Genomic DNA, 16,554 nt, shown 5'->3' on the forward strand with positions numbered 1-16,554 from the left:
CAGCACCAAATTAGTCAAAATGCCTTTAAGAAGCTGGGTCAAATCATGGCGGGGGGGGGGGGGGGGGTGGAGGCGGGGGGAAGGAAATTGGTCCAAAAGTTGTGAGTAAAATATTTATGAGTAGCTTTTGAGCCACAAAAGGATTTCTCATCATTGTTATTCTATCCAGCAAAAAACCAAACCAAAACAAAACAATTAACCATGACGAAAAAGAATGTAAAATATGTCATTATGAACTGATTCATAGCTTGGTTCAAAACCTGTCTCAAATCACTTTTGGTCTCAAATCACTTTCGGTCTCAAAACATCAGCATAGATGGACAAGAGAATTCTTCCTAGCTACTTTACAAAATGTTGTTCAAAAACCGTGATTCCCTTAGTACCCTATAGTTGTGACTGGGTGAAGATATTGGTGGTGGATATCTGATATGCCATTTGCTGGCATCAATGTAGGGGATCAAATGTTTGATTATTTTCTGTAAGATTTAGGTCTGTTTTTCCTTTTAGGAAATTCAGCATGAATTCCAAGTAACTCAGTGAGGGAATGATCACAATTGGCTGTGGCAGTTTACCTTGTAATTTCTGAACAAATGTTAACCATTTTCCCAGAGCAGTCTATCATCTAGAAAAGAAAAAAAGAAAAAAAAAAAAGCTTTACTTTATTGTTTTTCTCATGAGTATATCAAAAAACCGAACAAACCTCCCTGGAGGAAATTCTTTCAAAATTAATAAGAAACTGAAGCATTCTGGGATTCTTCAAATTCTAAATTGTCCAAATTGGACTAGGCATATGTTTTACAAAAAATGGCTTTAAAAGCGCCAAAGCCAATATTAATGAGAATTCCATCTTTTGTTTATGTAGTACCAAATCTGATGAGGGGAAACCACTTCATAGTTGCTGCTTTAATGCACTGCTCTCCTAAAGGTTTTGTGGAAACGTAGATGATCCTTTAAGCAAATGAAGGATTTGAAGTACAGGGTGCAAGACACCGATCTCGGTCCAATTCAAAACCAGAGGCCAGAATTCCTCATTTCCCACGTTGTTCACCATCTCTCTGACACCATTCTCACCACCTGGCTTGATGAGACTCCAGATGATGGATTGATGAGCTGTGGTTACCATCCTGTCTCATTATCAGGTCCTCCCAGAGGGCTTCCCTTCCCAGGTAAAGCCCACCTGTCTCTCTTTTCTAGAGAGTCCCGATTGACTGTCTCTTGATATGAGCTGTTCTCTTTATTTTCTTTGTGTATGTATATGTCGGTGAGTGGGAGTGGAATAGAAATAGATTTTCTACTAAACTACAGAAGAAATATATACTTGTAAAAATAATCAAACAGTACAGAGGTGTATAAAATAACAAGAGAACGTTGTTTTCCCTGACCAATCCCGGTTCCCAGGGGAACCACTGTTAACAACTAGGTCAGTATCCTTCCAGACTTTTTTCTACGACATGCAAACCTAGGTTGTCTATATGTTTTCAGCTGGGGGAGATTTTGTCCCCTGCTCCCACCCCTAGTGGACTTTTGGCAAACTGGAAACTTTATTGGTTGTCATCATAGCAAGGGGGGAGAGTGCAACTGACATTTGGTGGGTAGAGGCCAGGGGTGCTGCAAAACATCCTGCGATACACAGGACAGCCTCCCCCACAAAGAGTTATCTGGCCCAACAATCAGTAGTGCCAAGGTTGAGAAACCCTGTTTTAAACAAAAGTGGATTAAAGTATACATACAATTTTTCAACTTTTTATTTTCCGTGCTCATATCATAGATATTTTTTCCAGGTCATTCCTTGTTGGTCTCCCTCATGGGGGAAAAAAAATGACTGCTGAGGACTCCATTGTATGGGTGTCTATACAATCATATAATCACTCTACCCCTTAAGATGGACTGGATATCACGTTTAATATTTTTACTATTATGAAGAAAGCTGCAATGAAGAGCCTAACATATGTTTCTTTGCTCACACGCAGAGGTATTTTTGTAAGATACATTCCTAGATGTTGAACTGTTAGTCCAAAGGGTACACGTATTTAAACTTTGGAGAGTTGTTGTCAAAATGGCCACCAAAAAGTTTTACCAGATCACAAGATGAACCATTTTAAATGTCAGTCCTCAAAATAAGAATCAGAACTTGTAGGTCAGAAGCCAGGGTCTATTCTTGTCAAGCTGGAAATGGATTTATTTTCGAAGGAATTCTGTGGGTCTGAGGGGAGATGTCTCGTTCAGAATTTGTGTTGTGGTAGATGAAGAATAAGATACCTGTCAACACAGGTTTGCCCTGTTCGGTTAGGGAGAGGGTGCAAGAGCCCCGAGGACAATCTTCAAGGACGGCTACCCCAGCCTTCTCCTCAAATTGTTTTCCAAGGAGCAACAACCTTCCCCTGCTCCCAGGTGACCTCCTCTGAGAACAAAAAGAGGGGAGTGGCCCCTCCTCGGCTTTGGGGCCAAGCTAACCTCCTGCCGGCACCCTTCGTTACCCCAGCCTCCCGGGCCACCATGTAAGAAGCTGGGGCCCCTTTTTTTCCCTCTGAAATTTCCTGTTTCTTTGTATGGAACACGAGGACAAAATACATTCTTGAGTAAATGGTCGGAATCTTGTTTTGAAAAAGTGGAGAGCGAGGGATTCATTGCCCCGCTCCAGTTTCCATGTTGCCTTTGTTCCTCTGGCCCAGTTGACGGTGCCGGGGTCTCCCCCCTGCATCCTAATGAAGGGTGATGAAACGGGCTAAATCTTGGGGCACAATGCTCATACTGCGGGCTCTGACGCGCCTTTGAACAACACGAATCGGCTTCCACCAATTAAAGAAAAATGGTGTCTCTGGGGTTTTGGAGCATCAGAAGGTTTCCCACTAGCCTGTCCCAAGGACTGGGAAGAAAAGAGCCCAGGATGAGAGGCACACTTTATACTTCAGCTTCAAAGGGCCAACCCGCGTTTCTCATCAGAATAAGTGATTGGGAACTTTGGGGTTTTCAAGGAGACGTTAACACTGATGCAGTGAGGATGTACTGAGACCCCTAGTGGGTCACAATCGCCTCTCCCATCACAGATAAATAATGTGCCTCAGGTTTGGTGGAATTAATGCAAATTCTTGTAAGATCTCTTAGGGGAGGTATGGTAAAAATGGAATTATTTTACTGGCTTTTTTACAGTTCTAAAGGCCTGTTTCATCCTTAACATGTGGAAGACAGGTGCACCTTTGTTCACAGTGAGATGATGCAACCCTGGGTGAAGAGCTTGGACTCTGGTCAGAAAGACTTTGGTTTGGTTCTAAGCCTGCAATTTACCAGCCCAGTAAATCTCGAGCAAGTCATTCATCTCCTGTGAGCCTCAGTTTTGCCACTTATAAATTCCAGGAAAATGTTATCTAATTCTTCTTAGGGGTGATGGCAGGGATGGAATGAGGTGATCCATATAAGGCACTTATATATTGAAATTGATGTTATTATATTAAGTAATAGAAGCGGTTATTCTTATTACTACTTTTGGCCCCATGTGGCCATTTAAAAGTTTGGCAGAAAGCAGGGATTCTCTAGACAAGGGATTAGGGTAACAGCACTAGTTTCTGCAAACTAGATGATCATGACAAACCTTTCTTAGAGTCCTAGGGTTTAAGAAAATTCTCACAAGACTTTCTAAGTTTTCTCTGTGAACTCTTCCTCCTGAATCATTGCCAGATGCTAAGTACTGCTACCATTACACCAGTATCCAGGCAAGAAAGATTGGGTTTTAAAGGACAAGTAGATACTGCCAGTGCCATTGTCATAAAGGCACCCTGGATCCCAGGAGAAGACATGCACGTTGCCATGATGGATGGGGAGTCTTTGTAGCCAGAACAGCCAGGAAGGGGCTGTTAGAGGTGATAAGTGGAGTAATGTCAGGGGGAACTGGATTGGGAAACTCCAGAGCAGGTTGCCCCAGACATCATGTTATCTAGTCAGCCTCCTTTTTTTCTCATGGGACTTTTTAATAGTCACTCATTTAACATGGGGTGGGCTGTATGTCAGTCCGCTGTGGTTATGCAGGAAACCAAAGCTCTAGAGCATCCCTTACATATTAGAGTAACAGAGTAGAAAAGAGAATACGCAGTCTGGCCTGAGAGGGTATGAGGGGTATAGGGATAACCCCATGGAAAACAATCCCGGGGAATCCGTAGTTGTTACCCACCAGCACTTGGTAACCCAGAGCCTTCAGAGACTGGAGGAGCCCGGAAAGACGATTAGCTAGTGGACTGCTTACTTCTTACACATCCCCTATACCTGAGCCTCCCATCTCCTCTCCCTCCCTAGCATGGAGATGAATCTCTGCCATCCTTCTTAGCATGTTTAGAGGGATGCTGTCTCATTTGGATTTAGATCTGGAAAGCCAAAGAGGTCACTGAACACAGTAGAAGCTGCCCTTGTATAGTTATCAAGGGATTTGTTTGTTTGCTTTTATAATTTAGGGGAAAAGTTTCCTTTTCATTTGGATCATTCCTTGTTGGTAAATCTGAGTCTACATAGACCCAGTGACATTTCAGTGTTAACTCTGCTGGGCTTCATGCGCCTGTGGCTTCTTAACCAAGGCATTGCCTCTTCTCATTCAGAGCAAGATGATTGGGATTGGAATATAAGGGATGCATTTTGCTAGTCAGTAATTGTTTTAGTTATGGATGGCATTCCAGCCAAATAATAAGAGGACAGGTCAGGCCTCCTAAACAACTCTCCAGCCTGACTGTCTCCAAGAGTTTGGGGTGGAGTGCCCATGAGTGTGGAATGGGCCACATCCACCATTGTTTTACTAAGACTTTGCTTCCACTTGCCTGCTCCTTGTTGGGGCCCCCTTGGCTTTTGCTTTGGCAGACGAGGTCACTGAGGCAGGACTTAATGCAGGGGGTGGATTTTATTTTGGTTTTGGGTTAAGAGGTAACCCATTAGAGCTGGGATGGACTGTATGCCCATGCAGGGAAGTGGGGGGAAGATGCAAAGAGTAGAAGAACTTGAGAGCAAAGCAGAATTAACTTCTGATGGAAACAAACATCCCTGCTGTCACAGACCCTGAGACTGACTCCAGCCCCTTGACAAAGGCTACAGAGTTCCCACTTTTCCTTAAAGCCTCCTGCCTTGTGGGGTGTTCACTACTTGTCCCTCACCCTGCTTCAGAAGGTGAAAGCTTCCTCTCTGCAAAACGCAAGACATCCTTATGGGTATCCAAGTATTAAAAATTACAACAGTAGTTATTCTCACGATTCTCAATATAGGTCAAGCTCTGTGCTTTATGTGACACTGTCTCATTTCATTGTCACGACATCCCCCTGGGGTAGGAACTATTATCCTCCCCACTTTGCAGATTCATCCAGCCAGACATTTTTGAGTGTCTGTTAGGTACCAGGCACTGAGGAGATAAGGCAGGGCTCTTTGGTATATTTTCCCCCTTCATTAGGCAGAACTGTAAAACAATTCCAATCTTAGCCTTTTTCTGGTGCAGAGGAGAGTGGTCATGCCATACATTTCCCAGCGACAACTTTTTCTAGAAAGGCCTTTGGTAATGGTGATGGTGGTGAGAATTACTAAGTTGGCAGGATCTCTTAGGACTCACATGTTCTCAGAAGCTCAGGACTCCTCCGTAAGGTCATTCTCTTTATCCCCAAGGCTAAACAGAATAGTATTGCCTTGTTTGGGCCATTTTCATTGGGATGTATTTTATATTTGAAACGTTGACCATGAATGCCATGGGGGACACTTCCCCTGGTAGTTTAGTGTTATTACCCACACCCCCCAACAGCCCCATCCCCAGGAGCTGACTCAGAAACCTTCTGAGATTTGTGCGAGCCCTAAGAGGACTTACCGAGCACATCGCCTAGGTAGAAGATGGCTACGTTTCTATAGTTACGTAGGTTGCTCATCGGCTCTACCAAATAAGGATGTGTGAGGTTCATTTTTGGTTTTGTTTTTTTCAATTAATTTTTTTTGGAGTATAGTTGCTTTACAATGTTGTGTTAGTTTTTGCTGTACGGCAAAGTGAATCAGCTGTACGTATACACATATCCCCTTTTTGGGTTTCCTTCCCATTTAGGTCACCCTCAGAGCATTGAGTAGAGTTCCCTGTGCTATACAGTAGGTTCTCATTAGCTATCTGTTTTATACATAGTAGTGTATATACGTCAATCCCAATCTCCCAATTCATCCCACCCCCACAAAAAGACCAGAACTTTCTGAGGATTTTTTGAAGCTGACCCATCTCTTAGGCACAGGGAGTTTCAGCTGTCTAATGAAATAGGCCATCCAAATACCAGAAAAGTGGTATCCAAAAGACACAGTGTACCCAAAGCCAAGGACAATACTGATTAAGATCAAATAGCTAATTGTAAGCCTCAGCCTCCAAATTGCTGCCAGATGAACAAATAGCAGTGTGTGCAGTCCAAGTATAATTTCACATGGATAGTCTCATTCACAACTTTGGAAGGCTGGAGAACATCAGGGCGGCAGGGTTCCATTGGCTGGACAGGGATAAAAAGGGTTTTCAGTGGGGGGTTATATCACGAGTTGGTATCATTATTCCTGGTTGGGGAAGACCTTTGTGGAAGTAAAAGATATTGGCTGCAGAGGCACCAGACTCAGATATTAGCTGAATAGGAAGAAGTGAGGAAGAGATGCGAGCCTGTCCAATGGTTGTCTCTGGGTGTTGGTCTCAGATTAAGTTGGGTTTCCAGAATGAAGGAAGTCCCAATGAGAAAGTTAATGCCTTTCCCAAACAGAACTTTAATTCTGTCACAAATTATTCCCTTGACTTTTTGACGAGTGAGAATGGGTGGATACCATGAGTATGTTAAGAATTGAGACTAACACCCCACCTCACACTGCCAGCTAGATAATGGGGTAATGAATATTGTTGACTTTGGATCTTTTTCCCTTGCTGGAACTCTCAAGATAATCTTACAGCTCTGAGACCCAGCTCCTGTTGAAGAGACAGAGTAGTCCTCTTAGTTTTTTGCTCAGGTGGCTCTCTGGCTACCCTAAATATATCATTAATATAAAATTAGAGGAAAAAAGTATGCTTTTTTTAGGTGCAGTTTTGTAAATCACATCAAACCATTCCTGAAAGCAAGCAGGGTATAAATGATAATTAAAGTAAAACAATTTAGAAGTGGGACAAGAACAAGCGACGGAGAACATTAGGTGGTGCAAGAAAATTAATCAACGAAATGGACAGCCGACAGCACTTCACCAGTCTTTCTCTACAGAGAGACTTACAGGGCTTCCAAAAGGCAAAGCGGTCATTGGATTCTTTGGTTCTTAGGGGCTTTTTCTAGATGTTGTCTCCAAATTTGAACTTACAGCTTTGAGACCAAAAGAAAAGACAAATATTCTTGAAGTCTGGTATATCATAGTGAAATTCTAGACTCATTCATAAGAAGATAGTTTGTGAACAGGGATATACTGGTAGAGAGCAATATAATGGAGCAAGAGGTCTGTTTTCTTGCCACAGCTGGAACTGCTCCCTGAGTTTTGTGATTATTTGGGGGAATGGGAAAGTGGGTCCACTCCCTAAATTAGGGATGAAGAGTGTGAACTTCCTTTTGTTATAGTCAATATAGTTGATCTGACAAGAGGGCACAAAAAAGTGGTATTATTTGTGTGCACCAAAAAGCTACTTTTCCTTAAAATGTCTCTACATTATCCTGACATACTCCCTGACGTCTTCATCATTGTGTCCATTTCTTATAGACCTTCTGGACCTGGTCATATTAGCTACTTTATATTGGGTATGAATCTTCGTGTACCAATCAGGGGAGAAAAAGATACAACTTTATTTGCTTTAAATCAACTTAAATTCAAATCTAAGACCCATAATTCAGGCCCGTGAGAAGTTCTATACCCCAGGGTTGTAAAAAGGTCCCTGGCTTTCCACAGACAGCACCAAATCAGCAGGGAGAATCCTTGGATGGTGGATTCTGAGTCTACACTGTTTAGCTTAGGGAAGTCCATTGTCTTAGAGCACCTGATCCCTTCAGGTCAAAACAGCCCTGCTGGTGGGGGTGGGGGTGGGATGCTGGAGCCTGAGAATATCTGTGGAGGCTGGAGAACCTCTGATGAGATTGGAGACCCTCTGATGAGATGCAGCCTTTCTAGTTGCAGTCATCCTCACCAAGATCTCCCAGGAGTGCTGAAAGGCAAACAGGGCCCTATGCCCAGGGCTGAGATAACAGCCTCTCTCGGGTCTCATCACCTCCCAGGAGTGTCGCCCTAGGGAGGCATGAGGGGCTCTGGTACTCAGGGCTAAGAAAACAGCAGAGCTGTCTTAGCTTAGTTTCTCCCCAAACCAGACCCTGAGCCACATTTGGGTCCAAATGATTTATTAAAGGAAGTACTCTCAGGATCAGCCAGTAAGGGAATTGCAGAAGCAAAATAGGAAAGAGGAAAAAACCAAGCACGAGTGATTTCAGCTGAACTCCCAGACTCAGCCTGATCCTGTGGGGTGCTGGGAAGTGTAAATTACACCTCGAGAAACAGGAGTTGGGCTTTTGTACTTCCACACCCATCAGTCACTGGCTACAGCCAACCCTGGAGTGAGCATGAGGGAACAAAAATCTAGGCATTTTTTTAGCTCTTCATATGGGCAAGATGGTGCCCATGCCCAAGGGGCAGTCCTGTGAAGGTGGCAGGTGCCAGCTCTCAGCAGCAAAGCACACAGGTAGAAGTTGAGTTGGTAAAAGGATACAAGGAGACCTGGATGGGGCACCAGTAGTGATCACTACAAGAACCATCCAAAAGCCATTGCATCTCCTCTGTAAAGTGGTATCACAGCGAACTGCCTAATACTGTTGCCCTGAGAAAAAAAGAAAATGAGGGAAGGTCTTTCTTTAAATGTTTATCTGAAACAGTATCCCATAGAAATGCATCCCAAGTACTATTTTGTTCGAAAGATAGCCTGTAAAGGCATGCTAAACTTGATGTGTTCATATCCCTGGGCCGAGTCCCAAAAGTAACAGGACAATGTGCTATTTATTACTAATTATGTAATATTTTACTTAGCAAAAAGCAAGAGCTTGATGCTCCTTCACACCAGAGATGCAGATGTTTTAAATTCTCATTTGGCTTTGTGTAAAAACATCCATTCTACTGAGGAGAAATGAAATCCAAAGTTCTTGAAAAATCAAATAAAAAAAATCATGAGTCTGTTCAGTGGGGAGATACAAAGGTTTCTAAACAGAGAACCCACAGGGGTAAAAGAGAGGGAGTTTGGAAATCTAACCCTGGGGAGATGCTCTTTTGGGATGCAGACGCTCTATGAACCCAACAGGTAGAAGTCTAAACAGGGAGAGAAAAGGATGGATAGAGGAAGTCTTAGAATTCTCTTCAAAAGCATCATAGGAGAGGGTACAGAAGGAAGAGAGAATAATGCCCAGTAGATGTTTGATATAGGAATATAATTTTAAGGCTTCATTACACAGGATTAAAATAGATGAATGTACAGAGACCATGGTTGGTACCCAGAAGTCTGAATCAACACACTGGACCCAGATCTGGAAGCCCATCGCATTACCAAGAAGCCAAAAAATATTGCTTTATACTTGAATAGGCCCAATAATGGGCCTTTAGATTCCTTTATGGGTTTTTCTTTAAGGTGTATGAATTTGGGGAATTGATTTTTAAATGCAGTAGGGTGCTTTGTAAATAAAGGCAAAAAAGGGAATTAGAGACTATGTGTAGTTTTAATTACTCCTCAAAACCAACCCAGCCAGAAAAGTGTTATTATCTCGTTTTATAGATGAGAAAAGCAAGTCTTGGAGAAATTAATTAATTTTCCCAGGCCCTGGTTTATTAAGTGGAAGAATGAATACATTTTAGCCTTTATCCCTTCCACCCGCAAACAGACATTTGTTGAACACCTACTGTGTGCTTATTCTGGACACTGAGGACCAAATGATTATTTAAGCCTATAGCTATCTGGATCCTGGAGAACATTGTTTTTCCACCAGAGTCTAGTGACAAAACTCATTTAAACTCATTTAAATCTGAGTTCATGGAAAGTTGGCTTAGTCTGTGATTATGCAAGATGGTAAAGAGATTTGCATGGGTTGGAGAGGGTATGGGAACACACACAAAAAAAGGCATGAAGACTTAATGCTAGTTTTATAGGCTTAGTGGGGAGGACCCAAACCGTTTTGCCTGATACTTCAAAAAATAATAACAATAGAAACAACAACAAAAATAATAACAAACTTTTATGGCTGCATTTTCTGATTATAAAACTTCTAAAAAAAAAGTAGAAAGAAGCAAAAAGCATTCTCAGCATTACAAGCCAGAGATAATGACTGTAATTATTTTAAAGGATGTTTTTCCAGTCTTTTAACCCTTTGGCTCCTTAAATTGTTTTTCTTTGGGTTTGGTTTTGAACAGTTTTATATGATATGTCTATGTGTGGTTTTCTTCATATTTATCTGGTTTGGGACTTTGTAAATCTGTAGGTTGACATCTTTCATCAGAAAAATTTCAATTATTATCTCTTTACATATTGGTTTTGCTCCATTCTCTCTCTTTTCTTCTGGGATGCCAATTACACGTATTTCTTAACCTCCTCACTGTATCCTTACATTTTTCACCTTTTTGACGCTTGGGGTTTGTTCTGAATCTTTTCTTTGAAATTATCTTTCAGTTTGTTACTCCCCTTACACTGTATTTGGTTTGCTATTAAACTCAGCCACTGAATTTCTACTTTATGTCATTATAACTTTTTGAGTTCTAGATTTCTCCTTTGGCTACTTTTTAAGGTTTTCAGTTTTCTACCAAAGTTCTCAATTTTGTCTTTTATTCCCTTGAATATATTCAGTCTATTTATTTTTCAGTAGTGTCAGACAACTACATTATCTGAATCCTTTATGAATCTGTTTCTAATGTCTGCATTTCTCTTGAATTTCAGCCATATAGTCTCACCTCCCATTGAACCCTCACTTGGAAGCATCATTCAGCTCAACCCTGGTGACATTTCATGAGCATAACGTAAAACCAAATAAATAGTTCTCCATTCTAAGATTTTAGTAAGTTTAAGGTGCACCATTGATTTAATTATAGCTGTTCTGGGGATTGGGAGTAAAGAAATATTACAGGAAATGTAGGCATGTGACCTGATTTCAGACACATCACATTGTAAAGGAATAGGCATTTAAGAATTATAGAAATATGGCAGAATTCCTCAGCCGTGGGCAGACCTGTTTGGATATCTTGAGTCCGTTTCCCTTTAAATCTTCCTTTAAAGCCTCTTCAGGGAGAGGAACAAAGAACCTGAATTGTCCTGAGGCTTTATTACCTCCAAGAGCTCTCCATTGTTCCTGCCAGTTAAACCCACATGAAATGTCACAGAAATAGGATCCCTGAGAATCCTGCACGTAGGAGATCGTGGAGTGGGAGCCTACTCGACCAGGAAGCTACTTACTTCTAAGAGGAGAAAAATGCAACGATTAGGCTTACAGTAGAAGCCTCTTCTTGTCTTCCACTGAGACTGATGCGGCTAGAGGCTAGTTCGTTTTCTTTCAGTATTCCAGGACGGGTCTTTAGTATAACCCAATCGTTCTTGGCCATGAGCTCTAGCAAGCAAAACTCAAAATGGATGAGGAGCTACACTTGAGTTACACAAATCATAGCCCTTTGATATAGCCTAACTGGCCACAGATTTAAGTGTCTGCCAGAGCCAGGCAGCTGGTCGGTGGAGGCCTGTGGCCGAGGCAAGGCTGTGGTCCAGTCCAGGCAGGGAGCTCCTCCCCACACCAGCTGATTCTTGCCGTGTGAGAATACAGACCCAGGGTTTCCGGAACTGAATTTTGTCAGAAGCCAGGAACACAGATTTCTATGAGAAATGCCCTGATTTTTATGTTGACAGTGAATTCCATTTTCTAAAACTTGCAGGTATAACACATGTTTTTGAGATGACTGAAGTCTGTGGGCTCTTGCTGGTTGTTTCTGGGCTACATGTTCAGCACTGAATGAGTCTGTACTATAAGAAGGTAGCCCCATCACTGAAGCAATATGGAATGCTTGCTCTCGCATCATAGAGGGATTCCTGGAAATATAAGCACTGGGGGACTTTGTGAGTCCACTTGAAGCTTCAGAAAAGTGCATTGCCCTCACTATACCATTTCGGTAGTTTTTAAACAGCTCACTCAGTGAGGTCCTTTTTTGACACTTAAAATGGGGCTTTGGAGTCAACCCTCAGGGAAACTGCTCAATGTACATAGCCCAAAGCACACAGAGCGTCATTGAGATCATCTGTCGTGTGATCTACAGGCAGTCTTAGAGCAGACAAACCAGAAACTTGGACAATATTAGTAACCTTGCCAAATTGCACAGAGGAATATTCATTAATTTTTAGTTCTCAAATATTGTAGAAGTATTATATGAATGGACATTAATTTCTTGCCTGGAGGCAAGCAAGTAAGTTGTTTGAAAGGTAACTGGCACATTTATGGGAAGTAAAGCATGTTCAGTGCATAATTGTACTGTGTGGGGACAGTTTTATAGGAATGAACCTGTGTCTTAGAAAAAATGATTAAAAAGAGACTAGGCAGGCTGATAGAGTGATTGGTACCCAAACTCAGTAATTAAAGGTTGAATTCTTCAGGGGACTTACTCTGTGTCCTTAGGCAAGTAATATTCAGTAATTTGCCGTAATCCATTTGAGAAAAATATGTTATCTAGCTGATAGAATATTTCCAGGATATATCTAATATCCTGTTCAGTGCTTAGAATAGCTGGTGATGCCAATTTTACTCTAAGTAGCTGTGCAACATGAATTAGAGAATAGAGATAGCTTTGTAATGAATATTGTTAAATGTTTAGATGGAACGTTATATTTGGAGATCAAGGGAATTTGTTGTATCTCTGAATTTATATTGTCCTCTAGTGTTTTTTAATTACAACTTCTAACACACTAATGTTCCAGCAGATGAAATATAAAATCTAAATTTATATATGTACTCGTTTCGAATCTGTTCTACTTTCTGGGTACAACACAAATAGGAAACTGAATAGTCTGGTTTAATTGCCTAAGCTTTAGGGAACGAAGGAGATGATATTACGACATTGAAAACCAATAACCCTTGTATACTGATCATAAAAACTTAGGCAAAATGTGTATTTTGTCCAGGCCTGGCCATCTCCCACAGTTTGAGAAACAAATGAACATGATTATATGAGAGACCGTTGTAGTGTCAAATTTATTTGTATATGGGATGAAACACTTCTCAATTTAAGAATAAATCGTAAAAGCAAAGGGAAGATATGTCTAATGCATGCATTTTTCTATTATGAGTTTTCTCTTGGTAATTCCTTTGAGTACCATTGTTAGCAGGTTCTGTATCACTGCGTTTTTAATTCAATGAGATTTGAAAATATTTGATGCTAAAATGGAATGCTTCAGACTATTAATAGCTCTCCTTTTCTTTCCACTTTCAGTCCTTGAAGAAAGAAACTGCTCAGACCCTGGGGACCCAGTCAATGGGTACAAGAAAATTACAGGAGGCCCTGGGCTCATCAATGGGCGCTATGCAAAAATTGGCACCGTCTTGACCTTCTTTTGTAACAACTCCTACGTTCTTAGTGGCAATGAGATGAGAACTTGCCAGCAGAATGGAGAGTGGTCGGGGAAACAACCCATCTGCATAAAAGGTAACTTGCAAATATTTTTGAAGTCTGTAGAAATAGATGGAGTTGATGGACATTTTGGTAGCTCTCATACATGTTTTTGAGCCACTGGAAAAATGCCTTCTCTCTTAGGTTCTCACTGGAACCATACATCACTCTTAGGTTGGAAATCATCCATAAAACATTTGCTTCTTTTTTGAATCGCCAAAGGACCTGTTTACCCTAATCACAATGTCTTGATGTGATCAAGAAGAGTGATGTAGTTAACAGAGCAGTTTAGGAAAGATGACAAGGCTGAGTTTTATACATGCAAACCCAAGCATAGATTTGAAGCAATTAAAATGCATTTATATGGCTACATTTATCTACTCTCTATGCAATATTAAATTAGTGCAAGAAATAAAAGAACACAATAGACACATCATCCCTGCCAGCCTATGTGGAGGGAGGTTTGAGATGTTAAGATGTTGAAAAGCATCTTAAAAAGACAGTAAACCCTTGAACATTCAAAGGAGAGTTATAGAACAAATGAGTGGTGTATATTCCGAGGAGTGAAATAGAGACAATTGCGTGTAACAGAGAGCACTGGGACCTGTCTGGGAAGCAGGGAAGGATTTATAGAGGTAAAGAGGACTTGGGATGATATTCCAGTTAGAAGACAAAGGGAAGGTGGTGTAGGCAGAAGTGAAAGAATCATGGTAAACAAAAAGTGAATCAATCCTGGAATCTGGGAGGTAAATTTTAAAAGGTAGTTGGAGACCAGAACAAATGGAACGTTGCATAGGGAAGTTTGGACCTTACCCCCCTTGGGAGTGGGCATGCATAGTTTCTTGCTGAGTTGATTCACTAGTTGCTCCAGGTCGACAGCCCCTCTCCTTTTGGTGGCAGGTCACAGTTATCTAGCTGTTTCCTGGGAAGAAAAGCATATCCTTGGCCTAGATTATCCAGATAATTGCTTCAATCCTCCACTTTCCCTTCTGAGTGTTTGTCAACAACCTGAATCATGGGAAAAGGAACGAAAGAAAGATTTGTGAAAGGAAGAAATCACTTTAGACTTTAGCCAGGAGCAAGCTTCTTCCTCACCAGCACAGACTCTGATTCTTGATTTCATTAAGTATGGAAACGGTGTTTCATACGTCCTTGGAGATTTTTGTCAACTCTTCTCTTACAAATTAATACAAGCAGAGTTCCCTAGGTTGCTAATTAGACGAATGTTGGCTGCTTGATTGGGAAAGTGAGATGGGAAGGATTCCTTTTCACTTGTGAAGAAAGAGAAACTTCAAAAAAATTAAACTGGGCTTTGAGTTGCCCTCAAAGGATCATTAGGGGCCTTAGTTGCAGAGACATGGAGGAATCAGTTACTCAAGATTTATTGATGGTTGACACTGCTGTCTGGTTTTAAATGAGAACCTTGTGATTCACTCTGCTGGGCTCTATTTTAGAACCTTGACCTTGGCTTTTATTCTGTATTGATTAAGTTCGCCAATACTGTTTATGTGAACAGATAATCCTAATCTATTAATTACCATTGTTTCATATCACCTGGGGGGAGCAGCTCTGCAGAGGTGTTTATTCTACTGGGGTTCTTTAGAGGGGGTTGCCAATTTAGATAAAACTCAGCATGCTCTTTTGCTAAGCGAGCTGTCCAAGTTTGGCTAACGTGTCTTACCTCTGAAAGCCTGGGGAATGTGCACTGGTCTCCAGAAAGGGTGGTCAGGTACGAATCTGAACTGAATGGTGTGAACAGTTAATATGGAAAAGGATTATGCAGCACTGTCTTTTTTTTTTTCCTAGCCTGTCGAGAACCAAAGATCTCAGACCTGGTGAGACGGAGAGTTCTTCCAATGCAGGTTCAGTCAAGGTGAGGTTGAAACACCTGAATTCTGCTTTAAAGGCGAATGAACGTTCCTCTCCCACCCCCTTTCCCCACTGGTGTTTGGCCAAAGACAGTCTGAGGTTTCTTAGGGACACTCAGTGCTGACTGGCCAAGGAAGAATAGGGCTCATTAGATGGAGGCTTATTAGCCAGCTGCCTTTAGCCAAGAGGTAGCAACTGTTGGAAGATGCACAGATTTCATTGGATTGTGGGAAAGTAAGTGCTGGTGGGAAGCCAGACTTTAAGATGGTCTTTGAGGAACTGGATTTTAATACTCGAGTCTTCCTGAAATTACTACGTATTTATTATGCAGCCAGCTGTGGCTTAGGAAGATGTTCTTGGTAGTGACCAATCAGATGAGGCAGGCTGGTGGGGCCAGGAACCGGAGGTAAATGACTTGCCCCTGATGAGGGATGTGAAGCCTCAGGGACACCCACCCAGCTTTTTTCCTGGAAAGATAGAGGTGGGGACCCCTGGTGGCAGCTATGGAACCTTACACCCATGGCTCCAGAAGGAACCTGCTTCCACTGGATTTCAAGGAGGCTTAGTGCCTGGTTTCCTTCAGTTCCCTGCTTAGTTTTTACCCGGCAGAGAGACCTTCCAAGACCATCCTTTTAAAAATAGCAACCCCACCTCCACCCTGACCGCTGAGCTGACTTCTTTAGCCAGTGCTCTCTGGCCTTTACAGAGCTCTCCAGTTTTCACCTTGGCATCCATCTCCACCTGTTGTCCTACCGACATTTTGTTCATTTATTTGTTCAATTTCTGTCTCCCTATACCCCACCAAAAAAATGTGAAAGTTATAAGTGCAGGAACATTTTCTGTTTGGTTCATGCTGAGCTTCTAGTTCCTAGAACGGTGCCTGCCACGTGGTGGACACCCCCCAAATATTGAATGAATGAATGAATGAATGAATGGATTGGATCAGTTGGTTCAAGACCTGCTGTCATCTCTCTTTAGCACTGAGTATTCTTGGGCAAATTCCTAAGCTTGCTGAGCCTTTAGTTCCTCTTTTGAAAAGTAAGGGTAATCATAATAACATTTGTCTCTGGGGACTGTTAA

General features: G+C 41.8%; 1 protein-coding gene across 5 annotated transcripts in view; it reads left to right on the plus strand.

Annotated features, from left to right (window-relative positions):
* The window catches only part of PAMR1 (peptidase domain containing associated with muscle regeneration 1), a 170,282-nt gene that overhangs the window by 147,485 nt on the left and 6,243 nt on the right, over nucleotides 1-16,554 (plus strand). For all 5 annotated transcript variants that reach the window (XM_057553630.1, XM_057553631.1, XM_057553632.1 and 2 more), the window contains 2 exons: nucleotides 13,429-13,641; nucleotides 15,412-15,478. In XM_057553630.1, coding sequence (XP_057409613.1) covers nucleotides 13,429-13,641; nucleotides 15,412-15,478 — 280 coding nt within the window. The remainder of the gene's footprint in view (nucleotides 1-13,428; nucleotides 13,642-15,411; nucleotides 15,479-16,554) is intronic.

The sequence above is a fragment of the Balaenoptera acutorostrata genome, chromosome 9, assembly GCF_949987535.1.
Source record: "Balaenoptera acutorostrata chromosome 9, mBalAcu1.1, whole genome shotgun sequence".
In the NCBI taxonomy this organism is placed as follows: domain Eukaryota; kingdom Metazoa; phylum Chordata; class Mammalia; order Artiodactyla; family Balaenopteridae; genus Balaenoptera; species Balaenoptera acutorostrata.